The 27,222-nt window shown below is 39.6% G+C and overlaps 4 protein-coding genes across 4 annotated transcripts; 2 read left to right on the forward strand and 2 right to left on the reverse strand.

The window, feature by feature from the left end:
* Window positions 1–76: 76 nt before the first annotated feature.
* lrrc2 (leucine rich repeat containing 2) lies at window positions 77–7,922 on the reverse strand. The gene is made up of 10 exons (XM_074671115.1): window positions 7,857–7,922; window positions 4,292–4,436; window positions 3,469–3,584; window positions 3,167–3,258; window positions 2,919–3,075; window positions 1,441–1,577; window positions 1,213–1,358; window positions 934–1,086; window positions 356–534; window positions 77–183 (listed from the first exon to the last, which is right to left on the reverse strand). Exons 2-10 carry the CDS (start codon window positions 4,426–4,428, stop codon window positions 134–136), a joined length of 1,167 nt encoding a protein of 388 aa, XP_074527216.1. The 5' UTR covers window positions 4,429–4,436; window positions 7,857–7,922; the 3' UTR covers window positions 77–133.
* A 4,216-nt stretch (window positions 7,923–12,138) lies between these two features.
* Window positions 12,139–18,797, forward strand: LOC141790962 (protein FAM240B). Its single transcript, XM_074671133.1, has 3 exons — window positions 12,139–12,262; window positions 14,104–14,225; window positions 18,644–18,797. The coding sequence occupies exons 2-3, from the start codon at window positions 14,104–14,106 to the stop codon at window positions 18,780–18,782; spliced, it is 261 nt and encodes an 86-aa protein (XP_074527234.1). The 5' UTR covers window positions 12,139–12,262; the 3' UTR covers window positions 18,783–18,797.
* A 727-nt stretch (window positions 18,798–19,524) lies between these two features.
* On the reverse strand, window positions 19,525–22,710 carry nudt18 (nudix (nucleoside diphosphate linked moiety X)-type motif 18). The gene is made up of 7 exons (XM_074670800.1): window positions 22,613–22,710; window positions 21,839–22,011; window positions 21,056–21,166; window positions 20,851–20,953; window positions 20,539–20,662; window positions 20,286–20,410; window positions 19,525–20,071 (listed from the first exon to the last, which is right to left on the reverse strand). The coding sequence occupies exons 2-7, from the start codon at window positions 22,007–22,009 to the stop codon at window positions 19,689–19,691; spliced, it is 1,017 nt and encodes a 338-aa protein (XP_074526901.1). The 5' UTR covers window positions 22,010–22,011; window positions 22,613–22,710; the 3' UTR covers window positions 19,525–19,688.
* A 959-nt stretch (window positions 22,711–23,669) lies between these two features.
* Window positions 23,670–25,269, forward strand: sdhaf1 (succinate dehydrogenase complex assembly factor 1). Its single transcript, XM_074670557.1, has 2 exons — window positions 23,670–23,863; window positions 24,399–25,269. Exon 2 carries the CDS (start codon window positions 24,849–24,851, stop codon window positions 25,095–25,097), a length of 249 nt encoding a protein of 82 aa, XP_074526658.1. The 5' UTR covers window positions 23,670–23,863; window positions 24,399–24,848; the 3' UTR covers window positions 25,098–25,269.
* Window positions 25,270–27,222: the final 1,953 nt, after the last annotated feature.

The raw sequence follows: 27,222 nt of genomic DNA on the forward strand, positions 1-27,222 counted from the left end.
CCTGCAAAAAAAGTTTCTTTATAAATACCCACGTTGGGTCTGAAACAAGAACTTTGAGTATCCCCAACATTAAAAAGTGCTGCTTCAAAACATCCTCAGTCACTCACACTCTTCATCCTCTTCATCCTCTTCCTCACAGCACACAGGAAATGGAGACTTTTGTGGTAGAGTAGGGGACGGTTTCTGGGGAGGGACAAACAACATGTCATGTCAGCCGATTCATCTAAACATCATTGAAGAGTTAAAGTGATATTTATGACCTCAATTATAAAGAACACAAAAAATACAAAGCCTGAAAAATTATTTAACATAACAAAACATGACTTGACGATAATAAACAAGGCAGCAGTCTCACCTCTGTCCTTCAGCGAGCTGATGTACGCCTCCATAAACTCCTTCTCTCCGCTGTCTTTCTTCTCCTCCACTCTAGAGTCTCTCCACCTCCTCTTTTTCTCCTCTTCTTTCTTCTTCTTCTCCTCTTCTTTCTTCTTCCTCTTCTCTGCACTCCCCTGGTTGTCATATAGTCGGATAAACCTGCAGGAGCAGAGGCAAGACTCATTAAAGTCTCATTTTGTAGCTTTGAAAGTCAGCAGATCTTTTAAAATGTACAAAGCATTGCAAGAACAAAAAAAAACAAGTATTTCCTCAATGCAGTATCAGAAAAAAACATTGTTTCATGAGAAATACTCAAATTGTATCAGGAGGAGTTCCGCAAGGCTCATACCTGGATCCTCTAAACTTTGATTATTTTGTGCTATGATGAGCCGTCATAATTTCTGGACTTCAGCAGATGATGTTTTCAGGAAGTTCCCCTTTAGTCTTTATTTCTAAATTTTTAAAAGTAACCCCATCATGGTCCCAGCAGATGTCAGTCTACCATGAGTCTGCTATGTCTCAGATTGAAAGAATAGCTGTGTGCATGTGTTTGCGTACTTGATTTCAGGGCTGTTGCACAGTTTGGTTGGGATACAGTTGAGCTCATCAGCGCTGACAACAATCATTTTAAGCGTGGAGATTTTGCTGAGACAGTGGGGGAGGTATGTCAGGTTGTTCTTATGGATAAACAAGGTGACCAGCTGCTCCAACCTGCAGACACACACAAATCATGGCAGTATTTTAACACACAAGCAGCCCGTGGTTAACAAGTACAACCAATAAGAACAAGTGGATGATATAAACTGATTATGTTTTGATGATGTCATCAGTTTTTACCTGTCCATGTCCTCTGGTAGGTCAGTCAGACGGTTGTTACTCAGGTCCAGCAGCTGCAGACTGCTCATCCTCAGAGCACAGATAGGGATCGACACAAACTTGTTCTCTGCAATGTCCAGGTGGACCAGCTGCTTCAGGCTGCTCAGCTGAGAGTGACATCATCAACACAGGGACATCATCAACACAGTAATGTTAAGTTTGACCACAATGTATGGATAGGTGCCAAACCTCAAACGGAAGTTCGGACAGGTTGTAGTTTCCTGCGAGTTGGAGCTTCTCCAGTTTCTCACAGTCCCCGAGCTCCAGAGGGACTTTGGACAGACGGTTGTAGCTGACGTTTAACTCCCTCAGTTCTGTCAGTTTACCTGAGGACAGAGAAGAAGAGAAAGTTTGTTTATTCAAAATAAGTTAAAGTTTCACGCTCCCTCCCCATCTTGGTGGGAAATGTACACTCACCAGCCACTTTATTAGGCACACCTGTCCAACTGCTTGTTAACACAAATTTCTAATCACCCAATCACATAGCAGCATCTCAATGCATTTAGACATGTAGACATGGTCAAGATGATCTGCTGCAGTTCAAACTGAGCATCAGAATGGGGAAGAAAGGTGATTTAAGTGACTTTGAACGTGGCATGGTTGTTGGTCTGAGTATTTCAGAAACTGCTGATCTACTGGGATTTTAACCCACAACCATCTCTAGGGTTTACAGAGAATGGTCCCAAAAAGAGAAAATATCCAGTGAGCAGCAGTTCTGTGGGCCAAAATGTCTTGTTGATGCCAGAGGTCAGAGGAGAATGGACAGACTGGTTGGAGCTGATAGAAAGGCAACAGTAACTCAAATAACCACTGGTTACAACCGAGGTCTGCAGAAGAGCATCTCTGAACACACAACACGTCCAACCTTGAGGTAGATGGGCTACAGCAACAGAAGATCACACTGGGTGACCCTCCTGTCAGCTAAGAACAGGAAACTGAGGCTACAATTCACACAGCAACACCAAAACTTGACAATAGAAGATTGGAAAAACGTTGCCTGGTCTGATGAGTCTGGATTTCTGCTCCACATTCAGATGGTAGGGTCAGAATTTGGTGTCGACAACATGAAAGCATGGATCCATCCTGCCTTGTATCAACGGTTCAGGCTGCTGCTGCTGGTGTAATGGTGTGGGGGATATTTTCTTGGCTCACTTTGGGCCCCTTAGTACCAACTGAGCATGGTTTAAAGTCCACAGCCTACCTGAGTATTGTTGCTGACCATGTCCGTCCCTTTATGAGCACAGTGTACCCATCTTCTGATGGCTACTTCCAGCAGGATAACGCTCCATGTCATAAAGCTGGAATCATCTCAGACTGGTTTCTTCAACATGACAATGAGTTCACTGTACTCTAACGGCCTCCACAGTCCCCAGATCTCAATCCAACAGAGCACCTTTGGGATGTGGTGGAACAGGAGATTCTCATCATGGATGTTCAGCTGACAAATCTGCAGCAACTGTGTGATGCTATCATGTCAATATGGACCAAACTCTCTGAGGAATGTTTCCAGTACCTTGTTGAATCTATGCCACCAAGGATTAAGGCAGCTCTGAAGGCAAAAGGGGGTCCAACCAACCAGCCAATCAGAGAGATTTAAGAGAATTTAAAAAACTCAAATTAGACAGACTTCCTCTGAAATCCTGATCAAACTCTTCTTTTATCCTCACCAATCTCAGGTGGCAGCTCTGCAATGGAGTTTTTGGGAATCTCAAGCACAGTGAGCTGGGTGAACGCTGCCAGGTAGTCGGGCAGTCGACAGATCCTTGTGCCAGCAACATGCCACTCTTTCAGGTAAGTCATCCACTGCAGCTCTTTGGGGAAGTCCTGTGAAGAAATAAATCTCATGGTACCAGGTATTTTCTCACAGATTAGAGTTCTTAGAATAAATGATTCAAGCCTGAACTTGTTTACTTACCATCCAACGATCTCCTTCCAGCTTGAATACCAGCTTACTCTGCTCCACATCAGACTGATCCTGCTGGTTTTTCTGATCGGGCTGCTCTGATTCTGACAGATGAACGAAGAGGAAAAGGTAAACATACAACAGTGCATCATCTGCATAGACAAACATACAGCAACCATTTTGACCTGTGCAGGGCTGTATGTTTTGGTGTTACTTGTACACCAGTCTCTTAACTTTGGATCAGCTGTGTTTACCTGTGCTCACCTGTAGACATAGCTCCTCACATATGTGCACCTGCATATCAGTTAGCTTACCCGTGCAGGGCTGTATGTCAGTCAGTGTGGATCTCTCCAGGTATTGATGCAGCTGGGTGCGCTCTTGCGCTTTCAGTTTCTTACAGTAGATACGATACTGCCACTGCTGGTCAATCCTACACACACACACACACACACACACACACACACACACACACACACACACACACACACACACACACACACACACACACACACACAGAAGTGTTAATTGAGTGTGTGTAGACTTAAATTGGAGTCATGTTTGGATTCAGACAGACTGGATGTTCTTGTTCATTCTCCAAACTCATGACCTTTCTGCTGTCTGGAGGCCAGACACTGACCTGCTGTACCACAGCACTGATGTTAGGATAAAAATAGCCCCGTGTGTGTGTGTGTGTGTGTGTGTGTGTGTGTGTGTGTGTGTGTGTGTGTGTGTGTGTGTGTTTGTGTGTGTGTGTGTTTGTGTGTGTGTATGTTCATATTACTAAAATCAGCTGTGACTTGCTTAGTACATGACTAACAACATTCTGCAGAGCGTGAGTCTGACTCAGAGGTTAAAAAGCGACTCTTATTGCTCAGGATTTGTTGACAGCTGGTTTGGGGATTTGTAGAGTTGATGTTTTGGCTCATATCAGAGAGTACAAACTGATCACAGAGAGATATTCATGTGCATTTTTGTGATACAAACCTTTACTTCTACTTTTTTTCCTTTTCCATGTATCACACTTTTTCCTCTCTGTTTTACTCTTGCTGCTGTGCATCAGAACTTGTGTGAATGTGTGTTTTCATAACCGACAGTGACAGCTGACGTGCTGTAACTTTACTGCTCTGATCGTCTTACTTTGGAAGTGCGCTCTTCTCGATCCTCTCCTGCTCCTTCTTCTGTCTCTGTCGGTGTTTCTTCTCCCGGACCTCCCAGATTCCTCTGAGCAGAGCGAGGTCACAGACCGGGACGTCCAACTTCCTCCCCAAACCCATCTCTGCTCCTGGAGGATAGATGGAGGAGGAGCAGCATGCTTTTATCTCAGGATTAAGACCTCTTTAAATCATATTGTGACATTAGAAGTATGCTTTTGAAAAAACAAGAAAAATCCAAGTTTAGGGTTTTAATGATCAAAGTTATTCAAATATAAAAACTGAGACACTTGTTATTTTTTCTTACTTAGATTTCTATCTCTGCTTTTTCTGTAAGTAGTTGTAAAATACATACATTTTCCCCTCAGTGGCACATTTAACCAGTAGATACAAACGATATTGGAAGCACCAAAAGTATTGCCAATATGTTGACTATAAAAAGTTTTATTCTTTCAACATATTCACTTTAGTTCTCAGATCATTTTTTGCAATAATAAATCAAGTGGTTTAATTCTATCAGTAATAACATGCAGAAAATGTTCAGTTATATAAATTTAGTTTATTTTCATTAACATTTAAAGAGAGTTGATGACAATAAGTTTAATGTCTTTAAATCTAACTGATGAATAAATTCAATTCTACATGTGCCGCACACTCTCTCTAACCCCAACACAGCTGAGGCAGATGTCTGTCTAACATGAGTCTGGTTCTGTCCGATGTTTCTGCCTGTTAAAGGGAAGTTTTTCCTTGCCATCATAACTTGCTAAATGCTGCAAAGGTCTGTACTCATGGTGGATTAAGATGAGATAAGACTTCTTATCTTGTTTTGATGTTGGGTTTCTGCTAATCAAATTTTATTAACATTTACGGGTCTAGACCTGTGAATGTTTTTGTAGTGTCTTGAGATAACACTTGTTATGATTTGGCGCTATACAAATAAAGACGGATTTATTGATTGATTAAAGAAATAAAGTATGATGATAAATGCTAAATATGATAAAATATAATAATCAGATCATATCCAATGGAAAAAAGAAATAATCCCCAAAACGCTTACATTTAGAGATGATATCAATTTCTCTGCATCTAATTGAGTTTCTCCATATCTGGGGATTCACAAATGATACGCAGCCAAGAACTCATCCAGGAAGCTTCGGACCAGAACTAAGATACTCTTGTTTTAACCTCTTTGAGATATAAAGGTTGTAGCATCGTTCTAAACAGTTTAAGTTCTGCTGGCACAGTCGCTTCTTCAAGAGGTCTGGCACAAATCTGAAGGGGTAAAGTGTTTGTAGACAAAGCCTCAGAAAAGTTAAGCATTTCTCAAGTCCAAGTCAATATTCCAAACATTACTGCGTCTCAAAACCCTTTACTACATTAACTTTCTCTTCCCTTGTTTATTGCCTACACTGTATTAGCTTTGTGGTTTTTGTTTTGCAAAGTTATGGCAGCTCCTAACACCATCTCTTGCAATGAGGTGCATGTTTGTTCCCTTCAACCTAGTCTTCGATCCAGCCTAAAATTAAGTTTGTGGATCCCTTTAATAAACACCTGATAGAGCATAGATTTATTTTCTCTTTAATCTATGTGTAGGTAAACCTGTTGTCCTACTCCCTGTAAACCACTCTGACTGGTTTTTAGTTACAAGATGAAATTCATCAATGATTCCCAGAGGATAAACCACAGCAAACCGTGTTTCTTTACTGCTACCAAGCATTCAAACTATCCATAGATGTGTAACACCTCAGATTACATTGACACACCTCTGAAACACATAGTTCAGTAGGTGTGTCACCCTGAGAATGCTGCCCTGCTAACCATTAGCATTTTGCACATGCTAGCTTAAAGTTACAGCATTATAAAGAGAAAGATAAGTTAGCAATAGACTTCTCATGAATCCTCTCTGGTGTTGTATCCGCTGGCTGTTTATGAAGCAACATTCAGACTCTAAGAGCTGCTAATCCGTCACAAAGTCATGTTTCCGGTGTGTCTCTGTTTATTAAGTGACATCCCTAAATTTAATTCCAGTTTGAGGTTACAGTCTGCATATCTGACATCAAACAGGGATTTAAAAAAAAAACCCTCCTGTGTGTTCTTACCTGTGAGTCCCCTTTCACGTCCTGTGCTCTGTCGCCAGCTTGTTTACTGGGATCTCTGTGTGTGTATAACAGTGTGACACAACATGCTATTTTTACCTGCTGAGATATGACCTCTGGTGGGTGTGTGTGTGTCTGTGTGTCATATGATGCCCACTGCCTACTCACATTAAAAGCTTTTTTGTGTCTCAGTCCCATCATGATTTTGATTAAATATGATCTCAAATAAACGTTACTGTGAAGAGAAACTATCTCATTGGTTGATAAAGCTGTAACTGTGAGTCATCACAGACCTGCTAGGGACAAGTCTTTGTCTTTTTCAAAGAAGACCCTACTTATTTCTGTCCGACAATGTCAAACTACATTCTGCATGTTCTACAACAGAATGGCTCAGTAGTAGATCATAGACTGTAAAAATAAATGGACGACTGTTTGCTCTGCTCGAAGTGAGGTCTCCACAGAAACCACTCCCCCTGGTGGCTGGCTGCAGTACAGGTCAAAAAATCCATCTCCCCAGCCATTCCAGATGGGCTCTGGTCAAACTTTAAAAAATTAATGCTCCGCGTAGAAATGTTTCTCACGCCCCATTGTTGTGGTGATTTGAAGATATCATTTGGCTGCCTTGTATCCAAGTCCTCTTTTTTCTGAAAAGTTTCGTTTTCATTAGTTATACAAGGTTAAAAGCGAGGCTTTGCGTAACATTTAACAATGATTGACAGCTGCTGTTCTCGTGTATTTTTTTACGGGGATTTCAAAATATATGGAGGTAGAGTCGTGAAGTGATTAGATACTCCAAAGAAAAAAATAATTATTATTTTTGTCACTCAGCTCCACTCAGATTCTCCCAGAATCCCTCACAGTCTCTACTGTGCAGACTCTGGCCGCAAACTGCTACAATGGTGGCGCCTGTGATGGGGGTATTTTGGCTTCAAAACAGTACAATGATAAATGGCAGAATCATGCTGTCCACTCTATATACAGTCTATGGTGTAGATCATTTTAGACAAACTACTAACTCTATCTAATTTTAAGTGGTGTAAAAGTGTGAAAAAAATGTCCTAAACAGCCACCATAGAGAGGAAAAACTTCTTCACTTCCCACAAAGATATGTATTATTGCATCCAACTTTGAAACCTGCATTCTTCCTGGTGGCCAGCAGGGGGGGACTGTTCTGGCTGAATAAGTCTAAGGGGCCGTTTACACGACAATGGGTGAAATGCAAAAGTTTTGTTGCGTTTTAGCCTCGTGTTTACACGGAAACAGCGTTTCAGCCGACCTAAAACGCAAACTTTTGTAAACAGCCTCCAGAGTGGGATTTTTCTGAAACGCTCCTGACACCGTTGCCGTGTAAACAGTTAGCCGGTGTTTTCAGTGGAAACGCTGACATCACACTCTGCCTCGCGCACGCGCATTCAACAGGCCAACAGTACAGTTGTTACAATCCTCAAGAATTACCGTGTTGTGCTTGTTCTGCTCAATCTGCTGAATCTGCAGACTGTCTTTCAACAAAATCTGCATCTGTTGCTCCACTTTTTTAACTTAGTATTCCCCAATACACCAGATGACAGGCCCAACTCTACTTCAGTGGAGATCCCCCAAAAGCGGCTCTTGGACAAGACAGTTATAGCACCACCTACAGGCCTGGCATGCTTACTACGGCGTTTTCAGTCCATCAGCGTTTCCATGTAAACGCAGATTTTTTCCACTGCGTTGTAGTGTTTTCAGATGAAACGTTGTCGTGTAAACGGGGTCTTACTGTACAGAGGTCAATGAGAAAATTAGCCTAATCCTTACTGATATGTAAAATGGTATTATGTCTCATGTTCTTCCCCAGCATATTATCCAGCTCCCAGTCTCATAAGAGGATAAACAACATGTATTTGTCTTGTTTGTGAGAAGGTGGGTAGTTTCTTTCAAGATGTTATTGGCAGAAGGAGAACCAAAGCCAAGCTCAGATAGTTTGACTGTTTTAAAAATAAACTTGGATTACTTTTATGATATTTTATGAACAGTATGTTCTTGATGTTGTTTAGTGTTTGTTTCAGTAACAAAAATCCTCTTGACAGCTGTGAGTGATCCCGTTTGTGTTGTGTTTCATCTATAAATATCAGCATATGACATTAACTGTCAACAAAATGTACACACATGTACATCACATGTGGTCACTGTCTTTAAATACTTGCACCCTGTACATTAATTTACACACTCTCTGCAGTGCTTCAGGGACTAACTGTAGTTTTGTCTTAATCTAACCAGGGTTCTTTTAACTTTGAACATCATCAGCTGTTCGTACAATGTTTAAAAAATTGCATGACTTTTAACACTATCTACAGAAGATGGTAACACTTTAAACACTTTCTCTAGTCTTTAGACTCTACCTGCAGTTCTTGAAGCACTTTCTACAGCAAGTCACAGTATCAGTGGCGCTTTAAACAGTCTGCATTGCTTAAAAGACTATCTGTAACAATTAAAAATAATTTCATTAGTAACTCGAACACAATCTAAGGTATTTTGAAATGTATGATCAGAACTTTAAACACCAGCTGCAGTACTTAAAATGCTACTTGTGATTCTCTGACTCTAAACATAGTCGTAACTACTTGAAGCAACATCTTGAGCCCTTTAAGCACCATCATCATTTTTTCAAACTATATTATCAGGACTTTTAAACACTTAGAAGTACTTTCACCACTGTCTGCAGGACTTAAAACATTATCTACAGTACTAAATGACATCTGAAGAACTACAAACAATCTGCAGATCTTGAAAAAAAAAAACATTCAGTACTTCTAACACTATCTGTGATTCTTTAAATACAATCTGTAGTACTTGAAATACTATCTTCTGCCTTTTAAAAACCATCTATCAAGCACTTCAAATATTGTCTAAGGTATTTCATGAGGCGATAATACATTTACAAAACTGATACACTTCAATATTTTTCAGAGAAACCAGCATTAGCAGTTTGGTAAATGTCATTTGAAGCTCTGCAGACAATCATAAAAGTATTACAAACACTATTTAGTAGTAGTAGTACTGATGACACTGTTAAAGTATACCATTTCTGAACAGAAACATTTTACGATGTTAAAAATTTTAAAATATTTTTTGTTTAATTCTAGCAAGAATTTATGTCTGGAGCAACTTGTGAGTTAGCTCAGGTCAGAGGTCAGCGTCAGTCTACTGTAGTTCTTTGGTTTGACCACATGAGGGTGCTGCCACACAGACAGCTTTCACCCATAAGGTTAATAACTGTACCTGACCTGCCTTATCTGATGTTTTTTAACACTTACTCTATGGAGAGACTAAACAAAAGGATTTAGCTTAGCTCTTCTTTTAAGTTCCTTTGTAAATTTTGAACATATTTCTATGTTGTGTTGTTGTATAAGTTTGGCCAATATTTGAGCAAATTGTACAGAAATAAAAAAGAATAATCTTTGCTGTGTTCTTTTTGGCTGTCTTGAACAGTGCTGGGTTAGATTTCTGTGTGAAAGATTTTGTTTATTACCAACTGATTGAATATGAGAACAATAATTACTTTACTGTTGCCATGTCTTAGGCCTTTAGAGGGAAATGTTTGTCTTTCAGCAGCAAACTGCTCCTCTGTATTGACCAAGTTGTTTTCTTTTTGGCAGGCTCCATAAAGAGACTTTCTACAGCTTTACACACTATGAAAAAACTGTGGTTGAAAAACTCTGTGTGTGTGTGTGTATAACTTACCATAAAGCTCTGCTAAGCTGAGGGGAACTGCAGATACAGCCGATAATTCACCACAGAGTCACCATCACATTCTTACAACTTTGTTTTATGATGTATTGTTGTTACTGACAAACGCACAATGAGAGATTTGGACTCAGAGGCCACAGATCCCTCTTCTTCTGCTGTTAATCCAGTCAGCTCTACCAGCTCAGTATCTGTTTAATACAATCAGGGAGACAGATGTCTCACATACAGGACAGTGAGTTGAGCAAAGAAAGCTTTCTGCAGACCCTCAGACACACTGATATTAAAGTTGAACTCAGTGGAGTGGACACTTAAACTGAAGAAGAGCGACAGATGTTTGGTTTCACTCTTTGTCAGCGTGAAGTAGCAAACTTTAGAGGACGATGACTGAATTATCTGTCAGTCACAAAGAGAGGAGAGGTCTTCCTGTTGGTCAGCGTGGTCAGTGTCACATAGCACCAGTGTGTGTGTATGTGTGTGACACCCGTCCTATCATACCCCCCAAAGGATTGAAATATCAAACATGTGTTATCACCCAACTGTTGCACACACAGGCGCAAACACAAGCTCCAAAACACACACCCTTGTAAAATGGGTTCTGAAGTTCATGACATCATAGTTTAAGGAGATCACTTTCTGTTTGTACAACACACACACACACACACACACACACACACACACACACACACACACACACACACACACACACACACACACACACACACTCAATGGTGACATAATCAGAAACTCAGATCATTTGTCTGGGTCAGTTTTCCATTCCTATACAGTACTGAGAACCATTTCATCAAGTGAATGCAGGCGGACACACACACACGCACACACACACACACACACACACACACCCACACACACACACACACACACACACACACACACACACACACACACACACACACACACAGAAAGCAGAAACGTGTGTTATTTATCTTTGACAATCCAGGATTTGACAGCTGTCAGAGCGCTGACAGATTTTGCGTGTGTGTCAGTGTGTTTGCATTTTCATGTGATGACAGTGGTTGGTGTGTGTTTTCATACGATGACAGTGGTTGACATGCACTCCCCTCTGTTTGGGAGCTTTAATTTAAATTTTCTACAATGTCTGCTCCCGCAAGTTTTACAGAATATCAAAATTTGAACATGATAAAAACACATTTTTATGGGTACAAGAAACAAGAGTTATGTTTTGAAATAATTGATGGTGATCTTTTTAGGTACTCCAGCGTATTTTGCATTCAGAGATGAAGAAACTGCAAAACTTTCCTCTTTGTGTGTTTTATTTTTAAACATTCAAGTAAGTAATTTAAGAAGCTAAGATGTAAAAAATCATAGAATCACATCTTCGGATATTTCTGAAATGAGCTTTTTTTCTGTACTAGGTTCACTACATTCTTTTAAAGGAGCAAACTGTTTGTGGCAAGTCTCAGTTTCACTGTAAATAGTGATGTACACAGTGGCTTAATTCTCGTTCTGTGAACAGTATGGACCCAAAAAAGAAACAGCTTCTTTACAAATTTACTCTGACTGTGTTTTTCGTTGCATGAAGATCCAGTCGATCACTTCAGATGCATTCCAGGAAGCTAGAAAATCTGAACTTCAACTCTGTTAATCATGATTGATGTTGAAAAGATTGTTAGATTTTCATGCATAAAGATTACCGTTTACAAAAATAAGTAAATCACCCTCAGATAACTGTCAAACCCAGCTGGCATGTCATTTTGTTGGATTGTGTTCCTCCTACCTTTGCTCTCACAGCCTGATCATACCTGTATGGTCAGTTTTTAGTCTAAAATCCTAACATTACAGTAATATTTGTACACCATGGACACTGCCACTCTTCCTGTCGGAAACAAAGGTCAACAGGCTCTATTGGCCAATCAGAAACATGAGTTTAATCGAGTCAAGCAATAAAAAAATCTGATACTAAAATTAGGTCGTTCACACCTCTGATCTTTTCCTCCATCCCTCTGTGCCTCCATCACTCCCCTCCCCTCGCCCCGTCTCTCTCTCAGTGCAGTTAATCTCACATCGTGTAGGAGAAGAGATATGGACGAGAGCTGCAGACAGAACAGAGACGGACGGCAAGGCTTATAGACGCTTGGGTGAAGCTCTGAATCAAGGTTTGTGTTTGTTTTTCTTTAAGTTAAAAACATTTCAACTGTTAAGCATCAAAGTCAGTTAAAAGGTATTTCAATGTTAGAGTAATATTCTATGTTAAATGTATACTCAGCTCTGGTCTCAAATCTTTGGTTACAGCTCTGAGTATCACCTAACCCAAAGAGTGGTATATGTTTTTGCATGCAGGATCATGAACACATTTAATTGTCTGCAGCAGCTGTGAGAAGTGAGGAGATGTTTTTGAGTCTTGTAAATGAAACATTACTGAATATCAAAGTTATTTATTCACACTTTTTTATTTAAGGCCTGGTTTATTGATTTCTACCAAAGTAGTGACTGATGTTTTGTCTGCTGATAAACATTTATCAGTTAACTCCTGCATTTAGCAGATGGTTGTATGTTTCATTCGTAAAACATGCTACAAACTAGGAATAAGACTGTTAAAATGAAGTTAGTGGGCAAGATTCTTTCACTTTTAAGAACTGGAGCAATTCTGATGAATATCTGTACGTTGGACAGGTTGTTATTTTGCGTGTAATGAATATTTCAATGGCTTTCAACTAATATTTTACTTTAGCACAGGATCTTAAGCCTCTGGTATTGGAAGCGCTTAAGCTGTATTATCACCATATTTCCTGGATGATTTAAAAAATTTTGGGACTCTAACTTTATGGGATATTAGTTTCGCTCTGACAAGCTAATTTCATGTTTGGGTGCAACTTTATGGCAGCTTAATGCAGAGAATGATTAGGGCCACAGATTCTTTTTTAAGGTATCAGTTTGAATAAACATACTACGACTTTAATGTTAGAATTCTACAATTCTAAAATCTCAGAGTTCTAGAATTCTGACTCAAATTCTAGAGTTCTAAAATTTCAGAGTTCTAGAATTCTGACTTAAATTCTAGAATTCTGATTCTACTTCTGTTTCTTCTGAAAGGATGCTCCTCGAAAAACGCACTCCTACAAAACATTTACTTTCAAGTAACTAAAATGTTATGATTAAAACACGTTCACTCATAAAGTACACCTGTCTTCCATGACATCATGACACCTTGGCTGAGAGTGTGTACCCCCACCCCCCATGGGTCAGATCAGGACCAAAACAGCCGTGACCTGATGAGACATGGACTCCTTTATGACCTCTAAAAGTGTGCTCTGGTATGTGGCGCTAAGATGTTAGCAGCAGATCAAGTCCAGACCAAGTCAACGCTTTGAGCTCATCGTGTTCATCCATTCCTCCTTCTTCTGTTGCTCTGTGGTCCAGTCCTGATGGACACCATGAAAGAGCTCCAGCATCAGCTCCTTTGATGAAGCCTTCACACAGAAACACACATCTTTGAGCCTTGGCTGCTCATGACTCTGTCACCACCTCCCCTGGTGTCCTTCCTCAGTCCACATTTGGTAGTTACTGATCCCTGCAGATCAGAAACACGCCACAAGAGCTGCATGTTTGGATATGCTCTGAGCTAGCCGTCATGTTTGGTCCTTTACGTCTTCATCCTTTTCACCACCCTATACCATTAACCCTAAGAACAGACTGTTCTCTCTGTGCCGAACAGTTCAGCCCGCTGACAGGGAACGCTGTAGAGATATTATTCCCTCTATCTGTCAGGGGTCACAATGTTGGCTGATTGGTGTATGTTATTACAGATGAAATGCCCAACAGTATATACGGCTGTTAAAAATAACTGCACACGCTGATGGGTTGAGATTAATTGGAACAGATACAGGACAGATGGGATAAACTCTAAAAGACTTAAACCAGCAGAGCACAGTGAGACATCTGCGCTGAAGTTACCTCAGAATGGAGAAATAATAACATCATTGTTCTGTCTTCTCAGATGAATCTGGCTTTGATCCATGACAGGCTGCACATCAAGACCTTTTGGGAGAAAAGGATCGACAATGATTGTCATTATGCCGAGACTGAGGAGCAGAGGAAGAGCAAGAGTGCCCTGAGCAAGTAAGAAACAACACAAGACGTCAACCTTAGAGCACCAGAGTCTCAGGGTACTAATGAAATAAAACGTCAACACAGGAAAAGCTGTATTAAAGCAGGAGCACTCCAGGGCTGTAGGTGGAGCCAGGTATCACTGCTTCAATGTTGACTGACCCGAGAAGAAGACCAGAAAAAAACTTTTTTATGGCAAGGAAAAGCTTCATAGTGTAATCAGGCATTTTGGTCATTGTTTCAGCCAATGTTACCATCTTTAACGTCAGATCGAGCAGGAAAGTCTCCTCAACCTCCATCCTGATCAAATCACTGGAGCCTGAAAATTAAAGCTCTGTTCACAGTTTTACAGTTTATCAATCTTTTGTTGCAAAATTCCAGCCTTTGTCATGCCCCAGTGAAAACACTACACTCTTAAACATGTAAATATTTATTAAACATTGGAAATGTTATCACTTTCTGCTGCATTTGGTCTTGTATTAATTTTCGTTTGAATAATTGGCTGAAGGAGGGAAGACACTAACGATAACTTGCACCACTATTTCCATTGTGAAGGTTAAAGCAGCTAGAATCAACTGAACAGATGCTGGATCTGCTTTTGGCACCCAACATCAACAGCAGAGCTTCAAGCATGTCTCACAGATCTTAAACCAGTGGTCACTACTATCCTGAGCTGAGTTTCTCTCTCCTGGGGACAATGATCTGTGAAGATCCCTAAATGTGGCACCTGGGACCAAACTCTGGGTGACCATGGTCTCAGTCGTGGTGAACATGTGGCCATCTGGCCAATAGACACATCTAAAAACAGACCATCTCATTACAACAGCCTCTCATCTCTCAGCAAGCTGGAGGACATACCGTCGTGAGCACTCAGCAGACAGTCTGGTTGTTAAAGGTCTCAGTAATGATGGTCTCTAATGAGCTGTAACCTAAACTCATCGCGTAAACTGAACCATCAATAGTTCAAAGATTTATTGTCTGGAGAAGTTCTAACTGTTATCACACAACAAGAAGAGGAAAGAGCAGATTAAGTACACTGTGCTTAATCCTACGATCACTTTGACAAACCTTTTCTAGGATCTGATTGTCTGGTGAGCTCTGGGAGTGGTACGATTCCACCTTTTTGTACTTAAACACTGCACTGAGAAGCAGTAAAATAACACTGAGGAAGTGTAAGAGTCACAGCTTGTGACCTGGCTGACACAGAATAACAGGGATACCTTGAAATGGAAGTATGTAACAGCCATATATCGACTTATAGCGGATCCACAGCAGCAGGCCATCTGCAGCAGCAATCTGGAGGAGATACAAGCCAAGAGAGGCTGAAAACTCACCAAAAGACAAAATTATTTACATAGAAGAGCCTTGGAGATGTAGAGTTAGTAAGATGCATTAATATGACATACATGCATAAAATTAAATGGAAAGAGAGAGATGGAGAATTGACCTTGGGTTGTCAGGTCCCCAGCTACTCTAAACTTCTGAGCCTATAGCAATATGAAGAAGGGTTGGTTCAAATAAGACCATGTAACTATAAGCTTTATTGGAAAGGAAAGTTTTAGGCCTACTCTTAAAACTAGAGAGACCAGGCCCTGACTTGTAAATGATTTCAAATGAGATTTGTTGATAATCGAGAGCTCTACCTCCCATATTTTAGTAATCTGCCAAGCTTTCTTACAAAAATACAGCATTTGACTGAAGTTACAGTCCATTAACAGCTATAATAACAATAATATCAACAACACAAAAAACACAAGTTATAGCAGTTGGACTCAAACAGCTTGGGATGTCAGGTGTCTTGGTACTAGAAACTCTAGAGCCTATAGCAGCATAAATAGGATCTGGTCCAAGCCTGAGGCAGCCATAAGTGAAAGCTTTATCAGTATTAAGATTGTTTACTAATGCCTTTATTGTCAGGATAGGACAGCGAAAAGACTAATGAACTGTAAAGATAAAGTGGGCAAGTTTCCTTTACAATGGTTGGTAGATGATTCCAGAGAAGAGTCCAACAATTGACGGCCTTCCCTTCCATACTACTTTTGGAAACTCTTGATACTACAAATACATCTGCCTTCAGTAATGTACTGCACTTTAGGGTTTCTTCATGTTTTTATTGTGAGGAAATGATAGTAAATTGAGTGGGCAACTGGGAAAGCAAGAGTTCCAACGACTTTAGCCTCTCTCCACTGTTAGCACTGAGCTAACCAGCTCTTAAAAAAGAAAGCCTTCTCTTAAAGGTAGAGATGGTGTCAGTACCCCATACACAAGTTGGTGGATGATTCCAAAGGAGTACATCCTTGTGAATAATAGCTTCCCCTCCCATACTACTTTTGGAGAGTCTTGATACCTCAAACAGGTCTGAAATCTGGTGGTCCACTCTTGTGGTTGAGGCCTAAAACTGGTTGGGAGAGTTTTTGTGCTGCTTTCTGTTGTTTGAATGGGAAACAGTCTAGTCTGTAGTTATTGTAATGGGATGTTCAGGCCTATAGTAGCCTATATAACCTCCAATTAAACCTTCACCCCTTAAAGTTAAATCAACTATTAGCCGTATCCCTCTTAACTCCACTCTTCTCCTCCTCGATCCCCCTGAACCTCACACCACTTCTCCAGCCCCTCACACCTAATCCCCCTGCTATCCATTACTCTGTACCCCTAATCCCCACCCTATCAATACCGTGTATCTCTTAATCCTCTGGCTATCTGTTACCCCGTGCCCCCAAACTCCACAGCCATGGACTCCCCGATCGCCTCTAACCCCGGCTCTAGTCCCTGCTAATTGTGTACGTTATGTGTGACCTGGCCAGAGGCTGGAAAAACATGTTGCAGAGAGTGGAGGTGATAATCACAGAGCGATGACTGATGGAGGCCGGCTGACACACAAACTGCAGTCACAGATACACCGAGGCTCGAATTAGAAGATATTCTGTTCTTAATGATAACATCACGACTTCTTCAGCCAGGGGGGAGAGGCAATTAAATTCTTCACATTTCATTGATGCAAAGTTTCCATTTTAGCCTTAAGCTGGGACTTAAAATATATCTTTACTCATTAGGCTATATATGGAACTTTAAATGTGTGAGCTTCAAGGTTAAGCTGATGTAGGAAGAAATCTGCAACTGTTGTCATGTTATAAGAAGATAAGATGTTATATTAGGTTCCAACAGGAATACATGTTTTTTAATCAACAATCACATATTTTCTGGCTCCTTTATCTGAGGGATATTTTGGGGTTTACATGAAAGAAACTCCAGGTATAGTCTCTTTGGGATGTGGGATCAAAACCAGTCCTTTTTAAATAAAAAACAAAAACAAAAACATAAAATCTCTTCATGAAATGATGATGCAATCTTCCAGTTAACACACTAAAACATTTAGACAGGATTCTGCTGCAATAGCAGGTAAAACAGATCGTATAGAGAGCAAAAGAAGGAGGAACATGATCCATTTTTCCCTTTTAAAAACTTTTATGTGTTTTAATTTGTGTATCTCTTTTCTTTTTCTCTGCATCTGTCTCTCTCTTTTTTTTTCTATTCCCCTGGCTGGTGCCTATTTTGTCTTTTGTCTTTGAGTCTGTTGTCTCTATTTTCGTCCTTCAATTTTCACTCCATGTCCTTTTGTTGTTTAAATATTGTTTTATTTTTGTTGATTATTTGTGTCTGTCTGTTATTGTGTGTTGAATCTCTCTTTTTGTCCTTCTGTCTCTTTGTAGGTCTCCCCGTGTCTTTATGTCTGTCTGGTGTCCACCTCTCTGTGTGCCATTGTCTTTTGTGTCTGTCAGTCATTGTGTCATTGTGTCTCTCTGTGTCATTGTGTCTCACTTTGTCCTCTTTGTTGAGGTCAGGTGGATTGTTGGCAACTGATAGAACAAATGGAATAATCCAGAAAACGCGACAGGAAGGTGACGAAGAGACAGTGAGGACAGCTGATAGTCAGAGTTATATTACACACAGCACACAAACCCACAAATACACAAAGTGAGATGTGTGTTTGATCCACTTTGAAATAAAGAAGTGAAGAGAAACGCTGATGTGACGGTGATAACACCCCAGCTGTCACTGAGATACTAGATCTGCCTGAACTCAGCAGCACATAAAACACTAGATATGACCTCAAGGCTGCTCTTACTCTCACTGCGACGGCCAAAACATCTTCAGATTTACAGTTTCTACATGAAAGAAGCCTTTGAGGAACCTCTTTTTCAAAGGTGTTACAGGAATCTGTGATCTGACATTATTCATCTCTGTAGCTCTCTAAAAAGAGGGATGTGGATCATCTTGTGACGTTAAATTGTGATATTCATACTGCAACTTTATTCCTGTAATATGTCTACAAGAAACCAATCCTGGATTATTCTGTTCCACACTTGTTTCTTTATTTCAATAAAGCTGAACTATCTCTTGTGTCAGCTCTCCTGTATGTGTGTTTTCAGGCTGAGGGGGGAGTGGGTGGTCCGTTTGGAGAACCGAACCAAACACCTGAAACTCAACGACAACTACGTCAAGAAGGTGAAGACGGAGAAGCCAGCAGAGCCGACAGCTGAAACAAATGAAGAAAATGTGTCATCATAATGTTTAGAGAAATAAAGAGACTTTTTAGAAAATAAACGTATCAGCTTAATTTTTCCTTTTTTTAAAAAAGAATTTGCCAATCAATTTGTTTAAAGAGGAGAAAAGTTGTTTGTTTCCATAAAGTTTGACTCTGCAACCTGTAATAAAAGTAACCTCATCAAACCATGATAATTAACCACAGTTATGTGTAGCAGATTTTGATTTTCAGTTTTGAATATTTCTGTATTGCAGCTTCAACCATCTTGAATTTTGACACCATAAATGATATTTGGTCGATGGGATGGTGCTGTTGAGGGTTAGCAAAGATACTTTCTAAATTAGTTAGCTAAGTTACACCCTAATTCATAAAGATGTGATATTTTTTATTCCTTGGGATATGTTGTTTCATTGTTTTGAAGTTAATGCTAACATATAGTTGGTTCAACAACTGTTTATGGCAGACAAAAAACAGCCCAGTGTTTAATTCATACACTCAGTCTTCTACTGAAGGCACCTAGCTAGCTATTTCATTTTTTGGTGTGATCCAAACTTTGACACTAATTGTGTTTTTTAATTTTGTGTGTAGTGACAGTGAAACAGGAGACAGTTTCTGTAACGAAGGACTTGATCATCGGACATTGCTAAGCTAATTTAGGCTAACTCCTTGCTCTGGATTAAAACATTTCAACAGGCGACAAAAAACACGTTAAGTGTTTATTTAAAACATTTTAAGCATTATTTGTAAAAGAAAACAAATAAACATTAAGATTTATTGCTCTGTGTTCACATTTAAACTCGTACAACATTTTAAATAACCATTTCTTTCAGAATAAAATCTCTTTACATGATAACAGTTGGTGCAATATTTTCAAAATAAAAGTCCCCTTTTTTCATCCATTAAGTGACTACTGCTGTGACGTATTTTGGTCAATAGAGGCTGTGGATGGGTAAGATAGAGGTGTTTTTGGTCATTTCTAGCAGTTTCTCTTTAAGTGTCTGTTTCTGGATTTCACACCACACATATCGAGAGTTTTCCACAGGAGGAGGCCGTCCCGTCGCCTTCCTCTCCACTTTCTCTCCTTCCTCGTTGCGTTGGACATAATCCGGCACCAGGGCCACCAGCGTGTTGAGACACACCCCGTCTGTTTTCCCATGCTGCCGCCCGTTGTGCTGCAGGCTGAACACGCCCAGCGTGTTAACATCGTGGTCGTAATACGCTGTCGGCATGGCTTCCTGCACCACCATGTTGGCCGCCCAGGTTACTGCATGGGTCTTTAATGCAGCTGCCATGGGGAGGTGGATGGCTGGAGCTGCAGGAGGGAGAGATGGTCAGTTGACAGGTCTTAACAGATATTTAAACAAAAAGGAATAAAGAAATAGTTGCTACACAGGACAGGCTTTTTCTCTTGAAATATGTGTGTAAAAAAAAAAAAAAAAAAAAAAGTGGTGAGACTTGCAGCCTCTGTCGTAAATATCAATTCAGTCAACAGGACATGAGTTTATATCAGGTGAATAGTGACTCACCTTTGATGACCAGGACCCAGATCTTCTCGTCATTATGTGTAAACACCAGGACAAGTCTCTGCACCACGTGACGACAGCTCATGTCAATCGGTAAGGTGGTGGGGTGCCAGGGTTCCTGACGGTACCTGAAAGAAAGAGGGAGAGGCAGTCGTAACCTTTATCCCCACACTTCACATTTATAGCCCCTAGAGTCTAATACTTGTCCAGCTCAGCTCGACACAAAAAGAAAGTTGCGGAGAGTTTGATGTCATACTTGATTCCGCAGTCGATGAGTCTCAGGATGTCTCGTCCTCTCAGAGTGAGAGCGGACTGTCGGTCCCACCAGCACGCCTGAAGAGACTCTTGATCAGCTGCTGCTAGTGTCTTTAAACTCCCACCTAAATCACATAGAAAAACAGGTGAGTCTGTTTTCCTTTATCAACGGGTTAAAGATGACGTCTTATGTTTTATTCATAATTGTATGAAATAAACTACTTCAAACAAGTTGCCACTTCACAGATTAATGAAGTTGTTTGGGTTACATCAATGAGGATGAAAGCATGTGTGTGCACGTATAACCTCTGACCTGTGACCCTGGCCAGGAAGATGAAGCGAATCCACTGTGGTCCCTGCTCCTGGATCAGCAGCAAGGTGATTGGCTCACACTCAAAACCAGCCTCTTCTTTCACCTACAGGAAAACAGACATTTGAGTAAGTCTGAATTGGAGACTAAACTGCAAAGCATGCAGGCATCTTTTCCTGATCAAGTTCTGTTTATCTGTATGTCTCACCTCCCTCTGCAGCGCCTCCACCAGGCTCTCTCCCACCTCCATCCTCCCTGCAGGAAGATACCACTGCTTGTAACAGTCCTGCTTTGCCTCCTGCACCATTAGCACCTCTCCCTGAAAGAAGACACGCAGACACATATGAACAGGATTTACCATAATGCACTATCTTGTAGAGGGTTTTACTCATGTTGTTTTTTATACTATTTCTGAACTGTAACTTTATTACCATGTAATTTCCTCATTAGCTGAGTTAGGCTAGTAAAACAGTTGAAAGAAACAAGAGGACAACATACAAAGAAATGCTCTAAAAGTGAGTTTTCAGAAATGATTTCAATGGTGTTCCGAAGTCTCCTTTAGTTTTACATCAACGAACTGCACCTTCACACAGCTCCCTCTGGTGGCATTGAGGGCATACTACAACTTTTATAATGCACACTTATAACCTTGTCACATTTTGAAACCTACAATGAAAGACTTCACAAAGACATGAATAATAAAAAAAATTACTCCTCTGTAAACATGATACCAAGAAATTGGGCAGAAATGCAAAAATCCTAAAAATGTACATTAAAGTTGAACCACACCAAAGGACGACTATCAGGAATAAAGTCACATCCATAAAAATAATAATATCTGATAAATATAAACTCAAGACAAACAAACACTTATGGTTTCTACAGCTTATTTTCTTAATTTTTAGATGGATTTATATTCTACACAATCCCAGATGTAGATAATAAAAAAATACAGACACGGGACACAAACAGGCGAGTCAGGACAGGTAACCTTTTCATTAAAGATGACAGCAGCAACGATGTAGGTGACGTTCTTCCTCAGAGTTGCAGGTTTGCTTGCGTCCATACCAACATCACACAATGTAACCTCTGACCCCTGGCCGCTCAGCATCTTCTCCACCTGCTCCTCCACTTGCCGGCGCTCTCCTTCTGTCACCTCCATGTCTGCAGGGGCAAAGACATACAAAGAGCTTGCATATACCGGTAGTTTCTTTGTTGGCACAGTTAGAATTGGAGCTCCATACAGAAATAGTCATAAAACTGATGGGGACATAATTAAAAGAAGCACAATAATGAAATTAAAAAAAAAAACTCTATTTTCTTTTTATCTGAGAATTTTAATCAATTTATTGATAGGGTTTTTGAGAATATAAAGTGTTTTTGTTTATAAAATTTTTGGTGGGATTTTTTTTTTTATTTGAAAGGTGTACAGATGGTACCACTGTGCTGGTATAACGACAATAACTTGATCTATGTTTGACTTCTACCATTAAAACAATAATAAAAACATTGTTACGTGACGAACATACTGTCACTTTTGTAAGATTATCAAAAAGTAATATATTCCTTTTCTGAATCTCTCCTGGGCTGCATGGGCTGGTAAATCAGATAAACTCATTGAAAGAGGACTCCGACCAAAGCTAACGTCAGCTAATATAATCATGAACCGTTCATTTCCCTCTTATTGGATTTTTTCTTCAACTATATAAGAAAGTTTACGATTTTAACCACAACATGGCAAAAGAAATAAATTAGACTCACAAACCTCACTGTGTTTATAGATCGTGTAATGTTTCCATTCAGAGATTCTGGGCTGAGTGCTGCTGCTCTGTTTTGACATTTGACACCGGTATTCTGACAGGAAATGTGTATCTTTTCCGGTTAGGGGTTTTCAAAACAAAGGCATTTTTGAGGTAAAAACAGGTGCTGGACAGGTAGCCAATTTTAGATAAGAAACCAAAAATTTGACTTTTTTAAAAAAAAATAAAACTTTAGTATTTAATAACATTGACAAAATTATTCTACATTAAAATTTTCACCTGTTTGTATCTTGTCCTGGTCATGTGCTTTTTTAAAATATATATAATTATCTATTTTATTTTGGGGCTTGCTTAATTCATGTCCAAAAATTAACTGTCAAATCGGTAGTTATTAATTGAAATTCAGGAGGATGTGAGGTAAATCTGCTATTCAATATATTAAAAAAAAAACAACAAAAACACAACATTAAGAAGTATGACAAAATGGGAAAAAAATACATTATTATGAAAAAAAAACATAAACAACATTGAAAACTTAATGGACTTAAGACAGTGAACAAATAACTCCTTTTATAAGATTAAGCCCATAATAAGTAGAGAAATCTCAATACTTTGGATTTTAAAGATTAATGTTGGGGGTGAAATGGTACTTTTACAAAAAATAAGAAGTAACTTAAAACAAGATTATTTCAAAATAAAATTATTTTATTAGCTTACAAATGGTACATTTACAAAAAATAAGAAGTAACTTAAAACAAGATTATTTCAAAATAAAATTATTTTATTAGCTTACATTTCACTCAGTTTACTTTGTTGACAAGCACTTTGCAAACCAGTGTTATTTATAGTGCTTAATGAAGAAATTATCATTATTCTTGAAAACGCTGTTGAGGGGCAACGGATCCTCTCTTCAAGAAAAAATTTCGGTGACTGTTGGTAAAAAAAAAAATCTTGTAGAAAATAAAGAATGACGTGAAAAGTGTCAAATTATACTCATTCGCTTGAGTTATCTAGTGACAGCAATTTGCAATCTTATTTTGAAAATCAATACCGGAAGTTTTAGTTTTGTAGTCCTTTGCTTTAGAGTGGTGTCGTAACGTGGAGTAAGGTCAGATAGAGGCTGTTTAAATCAGCTAACACCAGTTTTTAAATGCAGTCAGCGTACTTTACAGCTTTATATCACTGACAGTAACTAACTTTTGAACCGCTGACGGAAACAAACTGCTCGAAGAGTCTAAATCAAAGGTGTCAAACAGGTAAGCTAACCCTGTTTCACTTTCACTGACCAGTTTACCAGTCCAGCTAACATTACAGTCAGTTTTATACTGTGGTAGTAACCTGACAGTGTCTGTGTTTTACTTATTTTACTGATGGTTTGTGCCATTTTTATTTACTTCAGCGGTCTTTTTGATATTAATACAACAGCTGCTATTATTGAAAACACACCCATGTGCTCTTGTACTGTGCTTTGTCGGCATCTCAGGTGTCATCTTATTTCTGTTTATTGGGATCTACTTTATTTCATAGATAGCTTGCCATTAATACCTATTAATTTTGCTTGTTGTTATGTCCTATATAACATTTTTCCAGTATTGTTATTGACTGCCTCTCCTTCTTATTTTTAATGCTGTTGTGAAGAGTTGTATGACTTTATTATTCAAACATCTACCAAAATAAAGTTAATTGGCATAGTCATTTTGGTTTTACAAGCCAAGACGAATGAGGAAGACGTCCTTCCAGTAATATTGTCATACTAAGGAAATATATCTATGTTTTTGTTTTATTTTGTAGAACTGCAGCAGTCGGATCATCTGAACTCAGTGTAACGTCTACTACAGTAGAACATCAGATCATCACTCCGTCCATCCAGCAACAACTCAGGGCCAAAACCTCCAACGAAACCTCGGACCAGCCCATCAGAGCTCTTCTGTACACCATCAATCAGACGAGCATGGGTCTTTTTTCCCTCTGGTGAGATCAGCAAAAAAAGAAACTTGGAAGCATTAAAGGGGTGCTTTGGGGTACTCCAGTTTTAACCCCTTGACTCATTCAGGATTCAAAGAGTCTGTGTATCTTCAGTCTACTCACAGTGAGCAAAACCCTCCACAGTCACTACCACAGCAGCACCTAGTGAACATTGGAGATCCTCCAGCTGAAGACACTCTGCCCCTGACTCAGTGTTGTGTCGTTGCTCTCATTTCCCTCTCAAAGAAAAAAAATAACCGAGGCAGAGTTTGTGCAATGGTTCGGCACAGTAAACTACAGAAGCAGGTCTTGGCTCTGTATCGTCAGTTCCTGCGAGCTGGTGTTGACAAACCAGGTTTCATCCCTCGAATCCGGGATGAGTTCAGACAGAACGCTCAAATCAAGAAGACTGACGTGATGCACATTGAGTATCTGTACAGGCGAGGACAGAGACAGCTGGAACAGCTGAAGGATGTCAACACCAAACAGCTGGGGTCCTTCTCCAAACCTGAAGAGAAGAGCTGACTTCTAATCCCCTATGATAGTACCCTGATAACTCCAACATATACCTCACAAAGACTCTGTTACTGCTACTGTACTCATTTTCAGCGGAGACAGTAATGCTCTGCATGGAAGAAACTGATGTGATCAAGAAAAAAACATGTGTTATACCAGCTGTAATACAGCAAGTATCAAAGTCAAAATGTTGACTGACTGTTAAGTAAATTAACTTGAATAAACTTGTTGTTGTGAAAAAGACTGATGTGGAAATAATTCATAATAGTACTCTATCAGTGCTTACATTCAGCTTTAGTAATGAATAAACTGAACTTAAAACTATATGTCAGGAGAAAAGATCATAAGAAAGGATTTGCTGGCAAGCCAGTTCCCTTGCTGGCAAAAATGATACACTGCTAATGTGTTCACAAACCGCTAAAACAATCCAAATATTGTGAAAAAAAGTTCGTACTGGATTATATATCTTAAAGAAACAACTAGTTTCGTGCAAGATTGCAGTGTTGTTATTACTCAAAATACGGAAGTGTGTAACTAGAAAAAAAGATTTTAAAGTGTTGATGTGCTTCAGGGAATCAACAAAATTGTAAAGATTGAGCAGGTGAGGAGATAATGTAGATCTGTTGTCTTAGTTAAAGCTTTTGTAAACACCATGTAACAGGTAAATGTCTATTGTTGTGTTTCTGCCTACAGCAAGTTTCTAATTGGTTTGAGTCAGAGCTATCTCCATTAAGCTGGTGGAAAGTCCCGTTTCCACCAAGCAGACCGGTTCGGTTCGTCTCGGTACGACGCACATTTTGCGGCATTTCCACTGCCTTATACCGGGACAGATTCCCCAAAACCGAGACGAGCCGGCCTGCTTTTTTGGGACCCTTCCGTATGGGTTATAGCTCTGGTTTGGGTTGAACATACTGTGGCCGCTAGAGGCAGCAGCGTTCCAAAGAACAGTGACGTATCCGAAATACACTAACGAAGAAGAAGGAATGTCAACAGGAAAAGGGGAAAAAAGGGTTGACATCCTATTTTCAAGGAACTTCCCTCTTTTTATTTTATTACATAAAAAGGGCATTTTAGCTGACATTCTCCGTTTCAAAACATCTTTAATACTTTATTTATTGCGTTAAGTGATTTTAGTTTTTTATTTTAATCGGTCAGTTGTCTTATTTTCTACATCATGTCGGGTTCACTGACCTCAGGAGGAGAGATGAGCAACGGCCAGTTATTTCAGCAGGTAAGGACATACAAAGGGTGACACAAAAACGGGGGGTTCTTTTAGTATTAAACAGGTTACGATGAATCATTTAACTACTCGATTTCTAATCCATTGATTTTGTGGAAATTGAGCTAGGTAAAACTACAATACATTGAAAGAGATTCACGCGACAGTTGTGAACAAGTGTTAATGTGGAAGAAGTTCAAAACCTACCATTTAAATTACCAAACGAATTCAGAGTACTTTTTCGCTTATAAGCACATACTTAGTTTTTTGGTCAGGCTCTTTTGAACACTATTGATCACTTTAATTTGATTTATGTATGAATGACGCCTTATTAATAAGCCCGCCTTGCTTCAGTGTAAATATTATAACAAGCTTTGAGTATTTATGGTCAAATGTATGTTGTTGGATTTTTTTTTAAACTTATTTTGTGGCTTTGATTCAAATTTCAGTTTCTCTCTATATAAAACTCTCTGTACACAAAACTAGTAAGGATTGACCCTTGGAGGATAGTAAAGGTTAAAATAATCCATTTCTTAATCCTGATCTGTATTGTCTGTTCAAATTTAAAATCAAGGGAGTGAGTCAAGTAGAAAGTAGATACTTAAAACAACAGATTAATGTTGCAGATATCGGAAACTGATTTTCAGTCCAACTAAAAAGAATAAGCTATGTTCAAAGATGCCAGAAATAGGAGTAAAAGTTTGAAAACACTTGGCCTTTACTCTTTCAAACAATCTTCCTCTTTCCTGCAGATAGCGCTGCTGCGCTGGCTGACATCACAGAGTGAAGAGGACCGAGGGCTTTTGGCAGCAGTGACAGGTGTCCAAGTCGCCAAAGAGGTGCTGAACCGGTTCACTGGTCAGGACAAAGTGGACGCTTACAAGGTATCCGGTTCAGGTTCAGGCCGCGCTGTGA

Source organism: Halichoeres trimaculatus, unplaced genomic scaffold (genome assembly GCF_033239565.1).
Source record: "Halichoeres trimaculatus isolate MK-OKI-2021-1 unplaced genomic scaffold, fHalTri1.1 fHalTri1_scaffold_5, whole genome shotgun sequence".
Classification (NCBI taxonomy): Eukaryota; Metazoa; Chordata; class Actinopteri; order Labriformes; family Labridae; genus Halichoeres; species Halichoeres trimaculatus.